The 16,143-nt window shown below is 37.3% G+C and overlaps 1 protein-coding gene across 1 annotated transcript in view; it reads left to right on the top strand.

Moving 5' to 3' along the window:
- The first annotated feature begins 823 nt into the window (after positions 1-823).
- The window catches only part of CNBD1 (cyclic nucleotide binding domain containing 1), a 501,194-nt gene continuing 485,874 nt past the window's right edge, over positions 824-16,143 (top strand). The window contains exon 1 of the mRNA XM_027560651.1: positions 824-911. Within this exon, the coding sequence (XP_027416452.1) occupies positions 824-911 (88 nt within the window). The remainder of the gene's footprint in view (positions 912-16,143) is intronic.

Here is a 16,143-nt window from a genome sequence, read left to right as displayed (position 1 = left end):
TGTTGTTGGGAGCCTTAATTATTGTGAAGCAGAAGAAAACAAGAAAAAACATATATCATACCTTAGCCGAATATGGTGTATACTGGTGTCTGATCATTAGAAGGTATGTTTTATTGTATGTAGGTAGCCTTGGAGAGCAGTATAAACAGTCCTGTTGCTGCTGTTACATAAAAGGTTTCCAATCTAATGCAGACATTTAGTAACCTGAAAAAAAGGCTCAGGACAGTGAAAGACCAATGACATGAATTCTTCCTTTACCCAACCTGGACTCGTGAGTGCTATGGATTCTGCTGTATCTGCCTGTGCATTATTACTTCCCTCTTCAGTCCTTTGGAGTGGCTATTAATGTTTTCCAGATGAAGTTGATCTATGAATAATTATAACCGTATATAATGCTCAGGAATCAGTCACAGCCTTTTTGGGTTATGACCCATTATAGTTATGACACTAGAAAATAATCCACTCCAGTATTCTTGCCTGGAGAATCCCAGGGACAGGAAGCCTGGCGGGCTGCCGTCTATGGGGTCACACAGAGTCGGACACGACTGAAACGACTTAGCAGCAGCAGCAGCTTAAGTCCTTATTGCTCACTATAGCTCACAAAGCCTCCTTCATAAGTTCCACTGGAATAAAATATCACTCTTCCTGGTCTAGGTTTCACTCTTAGAATACGTATACACACATAGAACTGTGAACTTGAAGATTCCATATTACTTTACCTATCAGGGCATTCCTTAAGGGTTCTGCTTTGTGATGCCTCAAGGAGAGGAGTGGTCATTTGCCTCTTAAGAAGCCTCTGGTCAGCTGCCTTTGAGCCATCAAGATGCCTATGTCTCCTCTTCCAGCAGCCATTCTATCTCATATGATAGCTGTAAGCAATGTGCCTCCTCCTCCACTTCGCAGTATTCCAAGTGAGTGGGGAAAACCTGTAGGGTCTAGCATTTTTTTTTTTTTTTCAATGGTCCTTACCCCAGAGAAAACAAATGGGGCTTTTCAGGGTTGGTAGGCACCCGGGAGCCTTACTGACAACACAGGGGACTGGAAAGAACATAGGGATTCCAACTCTGCTGTGTCCTTCCGAAAATGTTTTTGTTCTCTAGGTTTCCAGTACTTTACTTAGTAAAATGAGTATTTTTATGAGCTCTCAGAGCTTCAAATAACAAATAGTTCAAAAATGGAAAAATACCAAGGCTTGGAGAGGTCGCTTGTCTCACCCGTGAACAGGCCCCTTGCTTTGGACAGGTCTCCAGGTGCCTACCGAGAGTCAGGCTTACAGCCTGTCCTTTGTGAGTTAATTCATGCATAACTTTTACTAGGAGAATTCCTATTTAAAATTTTCAAGGCAAAAAAAGACACAATTCCCATTTTTCTTGCTCTGAAAGTTATTCCCATTTTATTTTAATTTTGTAGTCTTTGGTTTACAATATTAAAAGAACTATACATTTTGAGTTAAACCTTTTGAAGTTTATATAATTTACAGTGTTTTCTCAATTTATAGAGTCAGACTAAACTAGAATATTTTTCTCAAGACCTCTCATCATAGTCATCAAATTCATAGATCTATTATTTGATCACTAATACACTGACTAATAATATGTAATCATCCCAGTGATAGCTGAGATTTAAAAAAATTTTTAGATACTAGCAGTAATTGTGACCTTTTCAACTTCAATAATGCATTTATCTTATTATTTTAATATTTACTGGGCAAATTTCTAGCATTGATTTGAAAAAGCTAACCTATCGTTCTTTTATCTTCCTCTGAGAATTAACTTTTATGTATATATATATATATTTTAAATTAATGAATATAGTCATCAGCAAAAAGTTGCCACAGGCAGCACTTGATACCATTTGAAAGGCTCTACTTAAGCCTTGAACAGTATTAAATGAAGTCCTTATGTTAAATCAAATTTACTCCTATGTAAGCTACTTCTATATGCTTTTATTATTATTGTGCAAAAATTCTTGTATGTAGTCAAAATCATATTTCAGTGTCAGTGAAAATAAATGTCAAATGTAATTTTGTCAAAAAACGGCAGTCTGTACTGTACAGAAAAAAGTTACTCTAAGATGGTTTCTTTTTAGCAGCCTAGGAACTACAGTAGCTGGGAGTTAAAAGATCAAATTAATTTAGAATCAATGGGATGAGATATGAGCTACCCTCTGTAGCGTCTCCCAAGGACACTTAACTTGTGTGAAGTGATTAAAAGATGAAAAATCAGCAGCAATTTAGATCTCAGAACTGAATAGAACATAATGGAAAGGCATGGGGCTCCCGATCGTCCCTTTAGAGTTTCCTGCTTCATGTTCTGTGTGTGACTTCTCTTTAGATACGTGTCCGGCTTGCTTACTAGCTGTGCCTTTGTGCTAACTCTAACAAGTCAGCAATTTCCCCTATTAAACTCTGCTGAAACAATGATCTCATGAAAGTGTGTGTGAGGATGCTTTCAAGCCAAATATGACTGAACCTGAATTATAAAGGAGATATAAGAAGGAGCTACTCAAAATGCAACAGACATAAATAGGAAGGTGCAGTTAAGGACCTTAAATAAAGTCTAGGCATTATATACATTCCAGTTCACAGGGTCAGCTTAGCTATGTTATGTTTAGTGAGTCACGCCTGCCTTCTCTATAAATTTCGTCTGTGGATAACATTTACTGAGGGCTTTCTATAGGCAGTGTGTAAATATTTTGCACGTTATGTTGTTATTTCATTTATTTTCTACAAGAACCCATGAGCTCTGTGGCAAGCAGAATGATGGCCTGCTTACCACAAAGATCCACGTCCTAATCCCTTGAACTATGAGTATGCCGTGTTACTTGGCACATGGACTTACGGTTACAGATGAAATTGAGGCTGTTAATCAGCTGACTTTGAGACGGGACAGTGTTCTGGAATATCTGGTGGGCCCATCATAATCTGAAGGGTCCTTATAAGTGGAAGAGGGAAGCCTGTGCGGCAGATACAGGATGAGAAAGGCTGGATTGGCTATTGCTGACTTTGAAGATAGAAGGAGTCGGTAAGCCAAAGAATTCGGGTGGCCCCTAGAAGCTGGAAAAGAAATGGGTTCTTCTCTAGAGTTTGTGTGGAGAAGGCAATGGCACCCCACTCCAGCACTCTTGCCTGGAAAATCCCATGGACGGAGGAGCCTGGTGGGCTGCAGTCCACTGGGTCGCTAAGAGTCGGACATGACTGAGCGACTTCACTTTCACTTTTCACTTTCATGCATTGGAGGAGGAAATGGCAACCCACTCCAGTGTTCTTGCCTGGAGAATCCCAGGGACGGGGGAGCCTGGTGGGCTGCCGTCTATGGGGTCGCACAGAGTCAGACACGACTGAGGTGACTTGGCAGCTAGAGTTTGTAGAAGGAATGCAGTCCTGCTGACAATATGATTTTAGCTTAGTGAGACCTGTTTCAGACTTCTGACTTAGAGAAGTCTGAACAAAGATAAAAAGTTGTGTTGCTTTAAGCCAGCAGGTCGGTGGTAATTTGTTACAGTGGCAACACAAATCCAGCACATGCTGTATTGTACAGTTAGGGACAGGGAGGCTTAGGCGTCACACTAGTGTTCACGTAGTTGTCAAGTGGTGGAGATTATTCACAGTATCGTCCTTGTTATGAGTTTCCTCTACTCATAAACCAGCAACAAAGTCAGCCGCGCTTTGGCTTCCTCCTTGCCCACCACCCTGAAATCCCTCACACAGTTTACCACTTAAATGATGGTGAGGCATTTGTTTGAATTTTGCCATCTACCTCGACACTCTTGATTTAAGGAAGAGAATATATCACACATCTTTAAATACCAGCCTCCCCCGCCCCAGTGCCATCTCCTTGGCTCTGAAATTCAGACTCACAAACACTCCAGTAGTTAAGCTTCTTAACTCACTTACAAATATTTTCTTTGAAACTTTCAAGCCTTTTACAATCTTTTTGACTTGTATCTCTGGATTCTTCATAATCCAGGAAAGAGATGATTGTTCTCAAAAGCAAAAATGTCATACCACTTTTTATGCTGGGTAAGTTTTCTTTAAAAAATCTTACATGTTAGCTAAAGCTGCAGTAGTTTTACCACCTATGTGAAATAGCATCTAATCTAGGGACGCATTAGATCCGTTATTACTAAGCCGTTGATTTTCTGAAGAGACAAAAGGAAGAAAAAAGTTAAAAATTTTTGGTTTTTTTTAAGGAGACAGAGCGCTCTCCTTTATCATTTGGCTAGAGGAAACCATTTCACACCTATAATTAGTATGGTCCAGTTAGCTACCTTTGTTTGGGTTAATAAGTTATACCTTTTTTTTATTCATACTTATTAGGTTTATCCTTTTGAGAAAGGACAATTCCAAAAGTGTGCTTTGCATTTTGTACTGGTTTATCTGATAATTTCTGCACTTTAACAAAAGGGTTTGTTTGTTTGCTTTCCCAGTAACAAATGGCTTTCAGGTTCAAAAGATGTCAGTGGGTACATTTTGCTTGTTGCAACATATGGGGATGTAGAAGGAAACAAGATAAGATCAGAGATGCTTGAAGGAATTTAGAACAAGATACTACTCCTAAATGAATGCTTTCCTTTGCTTTTTTTTTTTTCATTTTAAGGGCATATGAAAAAAACGGTGTCATCATTACTAACTTTTCAACTGCATTTCCTGTATCTCGAGAGTTGTTATTTCTCTCATAGCAAAATATTAAAAGACCCTCAGAATGTATATTTATCTGTCAGGGGGAATATTACTCCATTTTAAAGTTCTACACTATGCAAATCCTAGGAGTCCAAGTAAGAGAAAGAGGTTTGGGGCTTGTCTGTGGAGAAGCAGACTTTGTAATGTGTAAAGAAAGCAAGGCTGAGAAACAGAGCTGAGAAAGACGAGAATGGGTATTCCAAGAAGGGATAAAAGATGGAAAAAGTGGTCGAGTTATTGTGTGTGTCTCTGGGGGAATGTAATCAATCATCATCCTAATGGAACATAACATCAGACAGTTTAGGAAAAGAAATATTGGAAAGTTGTTTTCTCTACTTTGTTTCAGTTTAAAAGTCACTTAAATTTTTCTTTAAGTCCCAAAGGAGAAAGGATGAATATTTTATTGAAAAAGTAGACTTTTTACTTTGGTCCTCAATGTGCTTATACTTTCTGTTAGAAAATCTTGAATGGCCTTTAGAAATGAAGTTACCGCAATTTAAGTGAAAAAAAGTGGAAGTGTTAGTCGCTCAGTCGTGTCCAACTCTTTGTGACCCCATGGACTGTAGCCCACCAGGTTTCTCGGTCCATGGAATTCTCCAGGCAGGAACACATGAGTGAATGGCCTTTTCCTTCTCCATGGGATCTTCCGGACCAGGGATTGAACCCAGGTCTCCTGCATGGCAACTTAAACTTGAGTTTAATCGTGACTGCGGTGTTCAGGCAGGAGACCTCGAAGAAAATTGCAGCTCATCACAGGTCAGGTCTCTGTAGAGGTCACTCTGGGTCACCCCCGGTCTCAGGCTATTTACTGCTCTGCTCCCGGCAGTCAGCTCTGCAGTAGCTCCTGCTTTAGCCCTCTGGTATTGCCCTTCCAGCCGTCTGTCACCTTCCTCCCAACATACATTGTGGGCCACATTTTCTTGGTGATATGATGATTTAAAAGTAGATCATAGTAACTCTCTGCTCAAAAATTATCAGGGCCCTACTCTCCTCCAAAACTTAGATAACAATTCATTTCCCTCAATCTGACATTTAAAATTTTCATGATTGGGCTTAAGTCTGTCTCTCATGTCATAAACTTTACATTTGATAAAGGGTAAAATGCAGCTAAAATGATTTGATTGATGTTCTTGAAAGCTACCTGCAACACTTCTCAGGAGGATGAGAGAGCTTACTAGGAGTAAACATTCGTGTGACCCTATTTGGCAACTGCCCTCAGAAGACTGTAGGATAGAATCACAACCTTCCAGAAGGGCAGAATCAGGTGCTGCCCTTTTGTGGAAGCAGTTCTCACAGCTGCCAGGGCAGCAGCCCGCAGAGTCCTCTTTGGCCCCCAGGATCAAGGTAATCAGAGTCACAAAGGGCACGGGCAAAATAGTCCTGCCTTAAAAGCCTCATATGAAGAGGAGCTAAAGAGCCTCTTGAAAGTGAAAGAGGAGAGTAAAAAAGCTGGCTTAAAACTCAACATTCAAAAAACAAACATCATGGCATCCTGTTCCATCGCTTCATGGCAAATAAATGTCATGTTTCCCCAAATAAATGGGGAAACAATGGAAACAGAGACAGACTTTATTTCTGGGGGCTCCAAAATCACTGCAGATGGTGACTGCAGCCAAGAAATTAAAAGACGCTTGCTCCTTGGAAGAAAAGCTATGACCAACTTAGACAACATATTAAAAAGCAGAGACATTACTTTGCCAATAAATGTCCATCTAGTCAAAGCTATGGTTTTTCCAGTAGTCATGTATAGATGTGAGTGAAAGTGAAGTCCCTCAGTGGTGTCCGACCCTCAGCGACCCCATGGACTGCAGCCTTCCAGGCTCCTCCGTCCATGGGATTTTGCAAGCAAGAGTACTGGAGTGGGGTGCCATTGCCTTCTCCGATGGATGTGAGAGTTGGACCTAAAGAAAGCTGAGCACCGAAGAACCTAAAGAAAGCTGAGCACCGAAGAACTGATGCTTTTGAACTGTGGTGTTGGAGAAGACTCTTGAGAATCCCTTGGACTGCAAGGAGATCCAACCAGTCCATCCTAGAGGAAATCAGTCCTGAATATTCATTGGAAGAACTGATGTTGAAGCTGAAACTCCAATCCTTTGGCCACCTGATGTGAAGAACTGACTCATTTGGAAAGACCCTGATGCTGAGAAAAATTTGTTTGTCTAATGCTTAGCATTCAAGTGTTTAGTAAATTGACAGAAGAATGAATAAATCTCAATTTGTGGGAATTTTGGTGAAGACTGCTCTTTTACAAATCATTACATAAATAGTACATGCATCAGACACAAGGCCAGGTCATGCTAGTGGTACCTGCCTGCTAATGCAGGAGACCTAAGAGGCCTAAGATTCTATCCCTGAGGGAGGAAGATTCCTTGGAGTAGGAAATGGCAATCCATGCCAGTATTCTTGCCTGGAAAATTCTATGGGCAGAGGAGCCTGGCAGGCTACATACAGTCCATGGGGTTGCAGAGCATCAGACATAACTGAGCACACACACAGAATCACGAGAATATTAAAAGTTGAGTGAGTCTTCCTCCCAGCCCATACTCCTGATCTTATCCTCAGAAGTATCATAAAAATATTTTTTCTCGGAGTTTTCAAAGCATATTCATGTTTATATGTGTTTGAATACACCAAAATACTACTAAAGGATGTTTAAGTTAGTGTGTCTCATCTTCTAATCCACCCTTCTATATTCTGCTTTATGAAACTGGGGCTGGGACTCTGCAAACCAGTTTTTCCCGAGAAGACAGGTGGCCTCCTATCAGGCTCTGTCAATAGCAGTGTTAGAGGCAGATTGGAAGGCAGGAGGCAAGTTAAGGAAAGTGTTTATTCTTCTGATTTCTATTTTTGGTTTTTTTCTCCTTGTTAGTATCTCACCAGAAATGCGTTTTTCACCCAGGCAGTGGCTGGCTGTTCCAGCAGCAGCAATTAATTCCGTTTGCAGTTTTCCCGACATTCTCAGGAACAGCCCCATCACCTCCCTTCAAAAATCCAGTGCCAGCTGCGTAGGCCCTGTCCCCAGAGGGCCATGTTTCAGCTTTGTAGGCCCATTGATCCAGTTTCTAAGTTTTAGTAATTAAACCTCTTTCCTTTGCTTCATCAGCAAGAAATATTGGTGGTAGATGCTTTCTGCATGGTATGTGATGTTCCTTTTTTTTTGTCTTTTCATCTCTTTAATACCTAACAATCCTTTGTATTATTTTTTTCCATTAAAAATACTGATATGGCTTCTGTTTCCTGGCTATTGGATCCTCACTAATGTGGTGGGAATTTGTTTCTAGCAAGTTTTGCTGTTAAAATCAAATAAACACCTTGCATGTACCTTTTAAAGTTGGTAAGCAAGTGCTTCAATAGAACTGCAAGGCCAAAGGATGTGTGCATTTTAAATTTGGTAACTACTGATACTGTCCTCTGAAAGGGCTGTACTAATTTCTAGTCCTCCCATCAGTGCATGTAAACTTCTATTTTACAGCATTTCTACTGATGTCGTGTATTATAAAACAAATGTTTGTCAATAAATTAATTGAAAACAATTTTAACTGCTCTTTATTTTTCTTAAATAGCGAGGTTTAGCATCTTTTCATATATTTTTGGCAATTTGTATTTATGTGAATAGCTGTTTATGTCCCTTGCCCATTCACTAAGGTTTGTTTTCCCTTTTACTTAAAACAACTCTTTGTTTATAAAAGAAACGAGCCCTTCAGCTTCAGCTTTACAAATATTTTTCTCAGTTTGCATTTTTCTTTTGTCTTTATGATTTTTGTGTCTGACAAAGATTTTAGGATGTTTGTGTAGCTTTGTCCTCTGTTATTGATGTTTGCTTAGAATGTCATTTTTCATATCAAGATTTAAACATATTTCCTCCATGCTTTCTCTTAGTGTTGATATAGTTTTATTTTTCAGTGTCAAACTTGTTAAATAAATATTTGGTGCGTCTAAAAATCATTGTGAATGCATTTACTTTAGAATAGTGATGTAAGGCTACAACATAATATTTTTCCAAGTGACCAACCAACTGTTCTAACACCATTTGTTGAGTAATTCTTATCTACTAATTTAAAATGTCAGTTTGTATTAAATACTGGATTTATATCTGGAGTATATTATTACTTTTAACACTAATCTCTTGTTTTCTCTCATCTATTTATACATTCATGTTGAACTTTATAATTTTGAAGCCTTATATTTCAATACCTATTAAGATTAATCTTTACTGATTACTCTTTTTTAGCAGACATTTTTCTGGCTATTCTTCCATTTTTACTGGACTTCTTCAACAAATAAACGTTTTGGTATTTTATCTGGAAAAAATGTGCTAAATTTAAAATTAATTTAAGGAGAACAGACGTCTTTCTGGTGTTGAGTTTTTCTACTCAGGAACTGGTATCTTTATTCAACCTTTCTACTTCCAAGTTATGCAGGTATCCATTTATGACACTCAATAAAGCTTATTCCTAGGCATTTAATTTTTTCCTTTTTATTAGAAAGATCTTTTTCTCATTATGTTTTCTAACTATAAAAGTCATACACAGAAGCTATTGAATTAAAAGATAAAATAAAAAATTGAAGCCACAATTGTACGGAAATGCTGTAAATTCAACATAAAGAAATATACTTTCCCAGAGCCATTTGGCACTCCATCATCCTTAAATATTTCAGAAAAACAAGGACATTCTCTTATTATGTAATCACAGTACATTCATCACAACCAGGAACTTAACACAGATAAATTACTGTAATCTAATCTTTGGACCACATTCAAATTTAGCCAGTTGTTCTTATAGTCTTCTGTAAATAAAGGATTCAATTTAAAATCTCACATTGCATTTCATTGTCTTGTCTCTTTGATCTCCTTTAGTCGGGAACGGTTCCTAAGTTTTCCTTGCATTTCATGACCTTGATGCTGGGAAATTACAAACCATTATTAGTAGGTTATGATTCAGTTTGACTTGTCTGATATTTCCTTACGATTAGATTCAAGTCAGTTATCTTTGGCAGGAATGTCACAGGAGTGATTCTGTGTTCTCCTTCTGTCTTACCAGGTGGTGCATAATTTTACTTTAATCAGTTGATTACAGTACACACAGAGAGCTTTGCTGTAAATTTACTCTTTCCTTTTTTTAAAATTAATAAGTATTTTGTCAAAAAGTATTTTGAAAGTATATAAATATTCTATTTCTTCTCAAATATTTAATCATTAATCATTGTAAAATTATGATTTCCTCATTTATTCAAAAGGGCTTCCCTGGTGGCTCAGCGATAAAGAATCCACCTGCCAAGCCAGAGATGGGGGTTCGATCCCTGGGTCAGGAGGATCCCCTAGAGAAGGAAATGGCAACCTACTCCAGTATTCTTGGCTGGAAAATCCCATGGATGGAGGAGCCTGGCGGGCTCTAGTCCGTGGTGTCACAAAAGAGTGGGACATGATTTAGTGACTAAACAATAACAGCAAGAGTTAATTCAAAGTGTTTTGATGAATTACTATCATTATATGTGTTTATGCCTAAATTGTTTAATTATTCAGTCTTGCCACTGGGAGTGCTCTCAAGGTTGTTAAGCATTTCTTTACTTCCTAGAGCAATAAGATTTTTTTCAGGTTCATCTTGGACTTTTCCTTGCCTGAGCCCACAGACCAGCCATTTTCCCAAAGAGCCCTAGTTCATTTTAATGCAGACTTGGATTTAAAAATCAAGATCAGGTACTCTGGGTACTTTGGGTGTTTGTTGATGTTAGAGTGTTACTACTCCCAGCCCCTCTCAAACAGATTTAAGGAATTAGATTTTACAGTTATTTTTGCTTGCATATCAATTTGTTTCTAATAAAAAATATTTTTGTTTCTATTTTGCTTGCATATCAATTTATTTCTATTGCAACTTAGTGTTGCAACTCTATAGTCATTTTGGTGTTCTCCTTCTATAAGTCTCTTCTCTCAAGTACGAAACCGTCTTCCTATTAATCCAAACGCCTTTGACTAGATCCCCTGTATGTGGCCCATTTTTCGTACCACTACCCCTCTCCTCATCCCCACTGAGGGTCCTACACTCAACCCTGGCACGTCCTGACCCCTCCCATTTCCCACTTTTGTGGTCCTTACCCCTCTTGGCCTCTAATACTCTTCCGGGGCCCACCCCACGTGTGGGTGCCCACCACCCTGGTATTGTGCCTTGGGACACCTTATCATCACCCCACACCTACAGCTGGAATTGACGCCTACCTTTCTCTACTCTCTCAGCAGTTTTGGGACTCGTTGGTTCAGAGGAAGGTAAAAGCTATTGAAAATCTAGTTACTCTCATAATTAGCCACTTAAATTGGTACCCTAAGGGAATTTCCATCTATGAAATTCTGTTTTCTACTTAGATAATTACAATATTATCAAATAATTTTGCCCCTTTTTTCATTCTTTTTTTAACAGGCATACCTTATTTTATTTGTTGTAGATATTGCATGTTCTACAAAATGAAAGTTTGTGGCAGCCTTGCAGTAACTGTCTATTGGCACCATTTTTATCTTTTTAAAAAATTTATTTATTTTAATTGGAAGATAATTACAATATTGTGTTGGTTTTGCCTTACGTCAGCATGAATCGGCCACAGGTATACATGTGTTCCCTGCAACCTGATCCCCCGACCCCTGCCACCTCCTTCCCCATCCTATACAGGATTGTCCCAGTACACCGGCTTTGGGTGACCCGCTTCATGCGTGGAACTTGCATTTGGACATCAATTTTACATATGGTAACAACCTCATGCGAAGAGTTGACTCATTGGAAAAGACTCTGATGTTGGGAGGGATTGGGGGCAGGAGGAAAAGGGGACAACAGAGGATGAGATGGCTGGATGGCATCACCGACTCGATGGACGTGAGTTTGAGTGAACTCCGGGAGATGGTGATGGACAGGGAGGCCTGGCGTGCTGCGATTCATGGGGTCGCAAAGAGTCGGACACGACTGAGCGACTGAACTGAACATACATATTTCAATGCTATTCTCTCAAATCACCCCACCCTCAAATTGGCGTCATTTTTCTAAGAACACTTGTTTACTTCTTGTCTCTGTGTTATATTTTAGTATTTCTTACAGTTTTTCAAACCTTTCCATTATTAGTGTTATATTTGTTATGGTGATCTCTGTCAACTGATCTTTTTTGTCTCTTTTTCCTGAATTTTTATACCTTGCATATTTCTTTTATCAAATCACGTTCCGTGGTACTTGAAGATGTGTGTTGCACTAGTGAATGTTTGTATTCTGTTCCTCAATGTATGCTGTTGCTTGTAGCGTTTCAGCATTAAACATGACGCTGTCTTTTGGTTTTATGTATTCATCAAGTTAAGAACCTTTTTTCGACTTCCGTTATTTAAAAACAGTGTTGAATTTTATTGACGACTTCTGCATCTGTTGAAGTTATGATTTTTAAAATGTTCACTTGTGGTAAATTACATCGTTGTAACTTGAAGTTTCTTCAAATTACTATGATAATCTTAAATTTTTTGTGGGTATGATTATGTTAATATGCTTCTGTACTTAAACGTATTCATTTTTATTTATATATGAGATCAGTATCTGTTTTTCATTTTCACACTGTCGTCACACCTGGATTGCTTTACTTGCTTCATCAAAGAAATTTGGAAGGGTTTTTTTTTCAGTGTTCTGAAACATTTAAATAACATTAGAGTTATTTCTCCTATAAAAATTTTATAGAACTCACCGTGATCACACCTTGCTTTGATACATTTGTGTGTGTGTGTAAGAGAGAGAGAAACTGAACTGTGAGATTACTTTCTACTTCTTTCAAGGCAAATTATTTATTTAGGTTTTGTCTCTCTTCTAGGGTCAATTTAGGAAATATACATTTTCCTGAAAACTCACTCATTTTTAAATCAGAATTTTAATTATTTTGCATGTTGTTGTAAAAAATACATTATCTTTATGATATTTCAAGTTAATTACACCCTAGTTATCTTTCTGACATTGAGTACTTATGACTTTTTTTATTTGTTTAGATAAGTCAGTAGTTTATTTTTTCCCTTTAAAGAACAAGCTCTTGAATTTGCTTACTTTTCAACAGTTTTTCCTGTTTTATAAGTTCATTAATTTCTACTTTCCTATTTTCTCTCTTCCATTTCTCTTATTATTTTGCTTTTTATAACTTCTTGAGAAGAATGCTTAATTCTTTTTCCTTTATTGTAATATAATATACATATTTAGGGGAGTGTATTGGTTCATGAAAGCATTCACTATTTTTACTTTCTTGATATTTTATAATTTCAGTTTTGATATGCTCTTTGATTTAAGGAATAAATTTGATATATGATTACGTATCTCATTAGCTATGTAAAATAATTATATCCTCAGTGATTCACTTTCCACTTAACTTTGGGGTTAAAAAGGAAAAGAACTTACTGTGGAAATTATTTTGTCTCCTGAGTTTTTCTTTCCAATTAGCTTTTTTTAAACAATTTTTAAAATTGAAGTGAAGTCTCTCAGTCATGTCTGACTCTTTGCGACCCCATGGACTGTAGCCTACCAGGCTCCTCCCTCCATCAGATTCTCCAGGCAAGAGTACTGGAGTGGGTTGCCATTTCCTTCTTTTAAAATTGAGGTATAGCTAATTTGTTAATACAAAAGCTGAGATTTTTGATTTATAAATTTTAATGCCATTTAATTTGGAAAACATTTAATAGTAAGGCTCCATATCTAAACCTGTATTTCTTGACTCATTAACTTTAGACAATGGATATTGACAATCTAATACAAAATGAGAAAACTTTCTTCATATCTTAATTTGATTATTAATGTCTAATAAATATTAATGTCTAAGTCTTTGGCTAAATTCATACCTTCAAATATTATTAGTACACATCCATTAGTTTTCAAGGTTCTTTAGTCTGAACTACTATCTGTTGTGTGAGGAAATTTATACAAATATGTTTTATACTTTTGCTTCTCTGATGAAACTTCCAATTTGTTACTCATTATTATTTATACTGTCCCCACTAGAATCATGGAGAATCTAAAATTTGTGTTAAGGTTTAAGGATTTACTTAACCCTTGTTAGAATGCATGCTTGCTAAATTGGATCAGTTGTGACTCTTTGAGACCCTATGGATGGTAGCCCACCAGGCTCCTCTGTCCATGGAATTCTCCAGGCAAGAATACCGGAGTGGGTTGCCATACCCTCCTCCAGGGGATCTTCCTGATCCAGGAATCGAACTCACAACTCTTACTTCTCCTGCATTGGCAGGCAGGTTCTTTACCACTAGTGCCACCTGGGAAGCCCCTTGACTAGCACAGTCCATACCATTTAAGCCTTAGTTGTATGTCTATCAAATTGTATTTTTCAGAGAGCTCATGGTACATTATAATCTCTGAAGTTTTTATTTGTTACCTTTATTTTTATTTATATATACCTTATATACTTATTATATATATTTATAAAATTACCTTTATATTTATATTTAAGAAAAATTTGTCTTACTGTTTGTCAGGGAAAAAATTGTCTTACTGTTTGCCAGGACTTTGCTGCAGAGAAAACTAAGGCCAAACTGAGTTTTAACTCTTACAGGAGACACTTCCTCTTTTGGCTGGGTGCTAAAATAATTGTTTACCTTTGAAACAGCAACGTTTAGAAGGTAACCCAGTGCATCTAAAATATCTAGTCTCTTTGTAGATCCTTAACTATGCTTTCTCTTTCCCGTGCTGGGTCATGGTATTTAGTTCTTCAGATTCAGGTCTTTGTATGAGAAAAATGTTCTTGTATTATATATTCAAGATTCCCCCCTCCCCGCCACACATACCCTTACCATTGTTACTATTTCCTTCTTCAGGAATAGTTTTCACATGTAGTGTCTCCTGTCTTCATTTATCACTTTCATCTTTTTTTCTTCTCTATTTATGTGAACATCTATGCTCTAGGACCATATTTTCTTAATACTCTATTGACATTTTTGCTATTTCTAATGTAGATTTTGTTATAATTATTTTTCTTTCCTTTCTTGAATATAACCTGTTCATTTGTAATTTATTTATATAGTTTTATTTATATTTAATGCCTTATGGGTCATTTTTCTTTCATCAAGAGTTTGTGTGTGTGTGTGGTGAGACTTTCTTCCCATTTCCTATTTATTATATCTTCTAATGCATGTTATTTTTCATTTGATAAGTTAAGTGTTTTCACAATTTCTCTTAGAGTATGTTATGCCTAGGTATTAGTATTGTTGAATGATGGTTATTTTTTGGAAGGTGGATTACTTGCAAGAAAAATGAATGAACTAGGGTAGCAGACTGATGGGATTTTCTTGTATGTTAACTGTGAACACTTTCTCATCAGCTCTGTTCTGTACTCTTCCCTAAATTGTATGTCTCTAATTAGTGCTGTCATAATTCAAGTGTCATAATTCTGCCAAGGTTTCTTGGTAGAGATTTCTCTATTTCTCTTTAATGACTGACTGAGATCAGCTGCTTCTGTGATTGTCACCTAACATTTGCCCTCTATTTTACCATTACAACAACCTGACTCCTAAAAAGAATATAAGTACAGGTGGAATTCTTGTTCGACTCTACATTTCATATATATCATGGGCTTAGGGTTCTTGAGAGTATTCAGTCTTGAGACCCTGCCATTCCAGGTAAGAGTTCATCGGTTGTATCCTCCAGGACCCTACAATCTTCCCCTGGAGAACTCTGCTTGTTTCCTCAAACGAGAGAAGTATGCGTATGCTTGCTTCTTTTAAGGTTCATTGACATCACATCATTTGGCTGATGTTCTTCAAAGTTTGTAGTAAGGAAATGTGTTTAATCCTCAGTGTAATGAAGATCTGAATATTTCCCCTTTGTACACTTTTTTACTTAGTGAACTCTTTGCCATGGTGAATAGCTTTTTAATGCCAAAAATGACATTTCTGTGATCTTCAACCTCATGTAGAAAAGAAGGTAAAATGATCCATGTACAGTACCCTACAAGGGGCAGAGTTGTTTCATTTGTTCATCTATTAGCTTTTGGTGGGTATTCTTTGCCATATTCTTTAGAAACTTTATATTCATCAGCTATTCCTGCCTTCATTGGTTTTCCTTGATGTATTTTCCTTGCGTGCAACTGACCTTTGTCTGACATATAGAACAATGTTCTAATTTTCCATTATAATTTAACAAACAATATTTATTTAAATTCAAGCATTGTGTTAAGTTCTAGTGTTTCATATATGAGTGAAGAAGTGGATCCTACCTTTAGGGGACAGTGATAAATTGAAATAAACATTAAGTACAATTGAAAAAATCATAACAAAGGATGATGCTTGCTCCACTACAACTCTTTTCAGGTTTAGTAAAACTGCTTTTTCTGAGTGATGAGAAGTTTAAATGTCACAGACAAGTCAACTTTTGGGATGGATCTAAATGGATGGATAAGCTTTTTTTTTTTTTTTTTTTAAGTTGAGAAAGAACCAAAGAGAATATCATAATGAAAGG

Source organism: Bos indicus x Bos taurus, chromosome 14 (assembly GCF_003369695.1).
Source record: "Bos indicus x Bos taurus breed Angus x Brahman F1 hybrid chromosome 14, Bos_hybrid_MaternalHap_v2.0, whole genome shotgun sequence".
In the NCBI taxonomy this organism is placed as follows: domain Eukaryota; kingdom Metazoa; phylum Chordata; class Mammalia; order Artiodactyla; family Bovidae; genus Bos; species Bos indicus x Bos taurus.
Note: the sequence above shows the minus strand (reverse complement) of the source record. Positions and strands in the feature narration are given on the sequence as shown.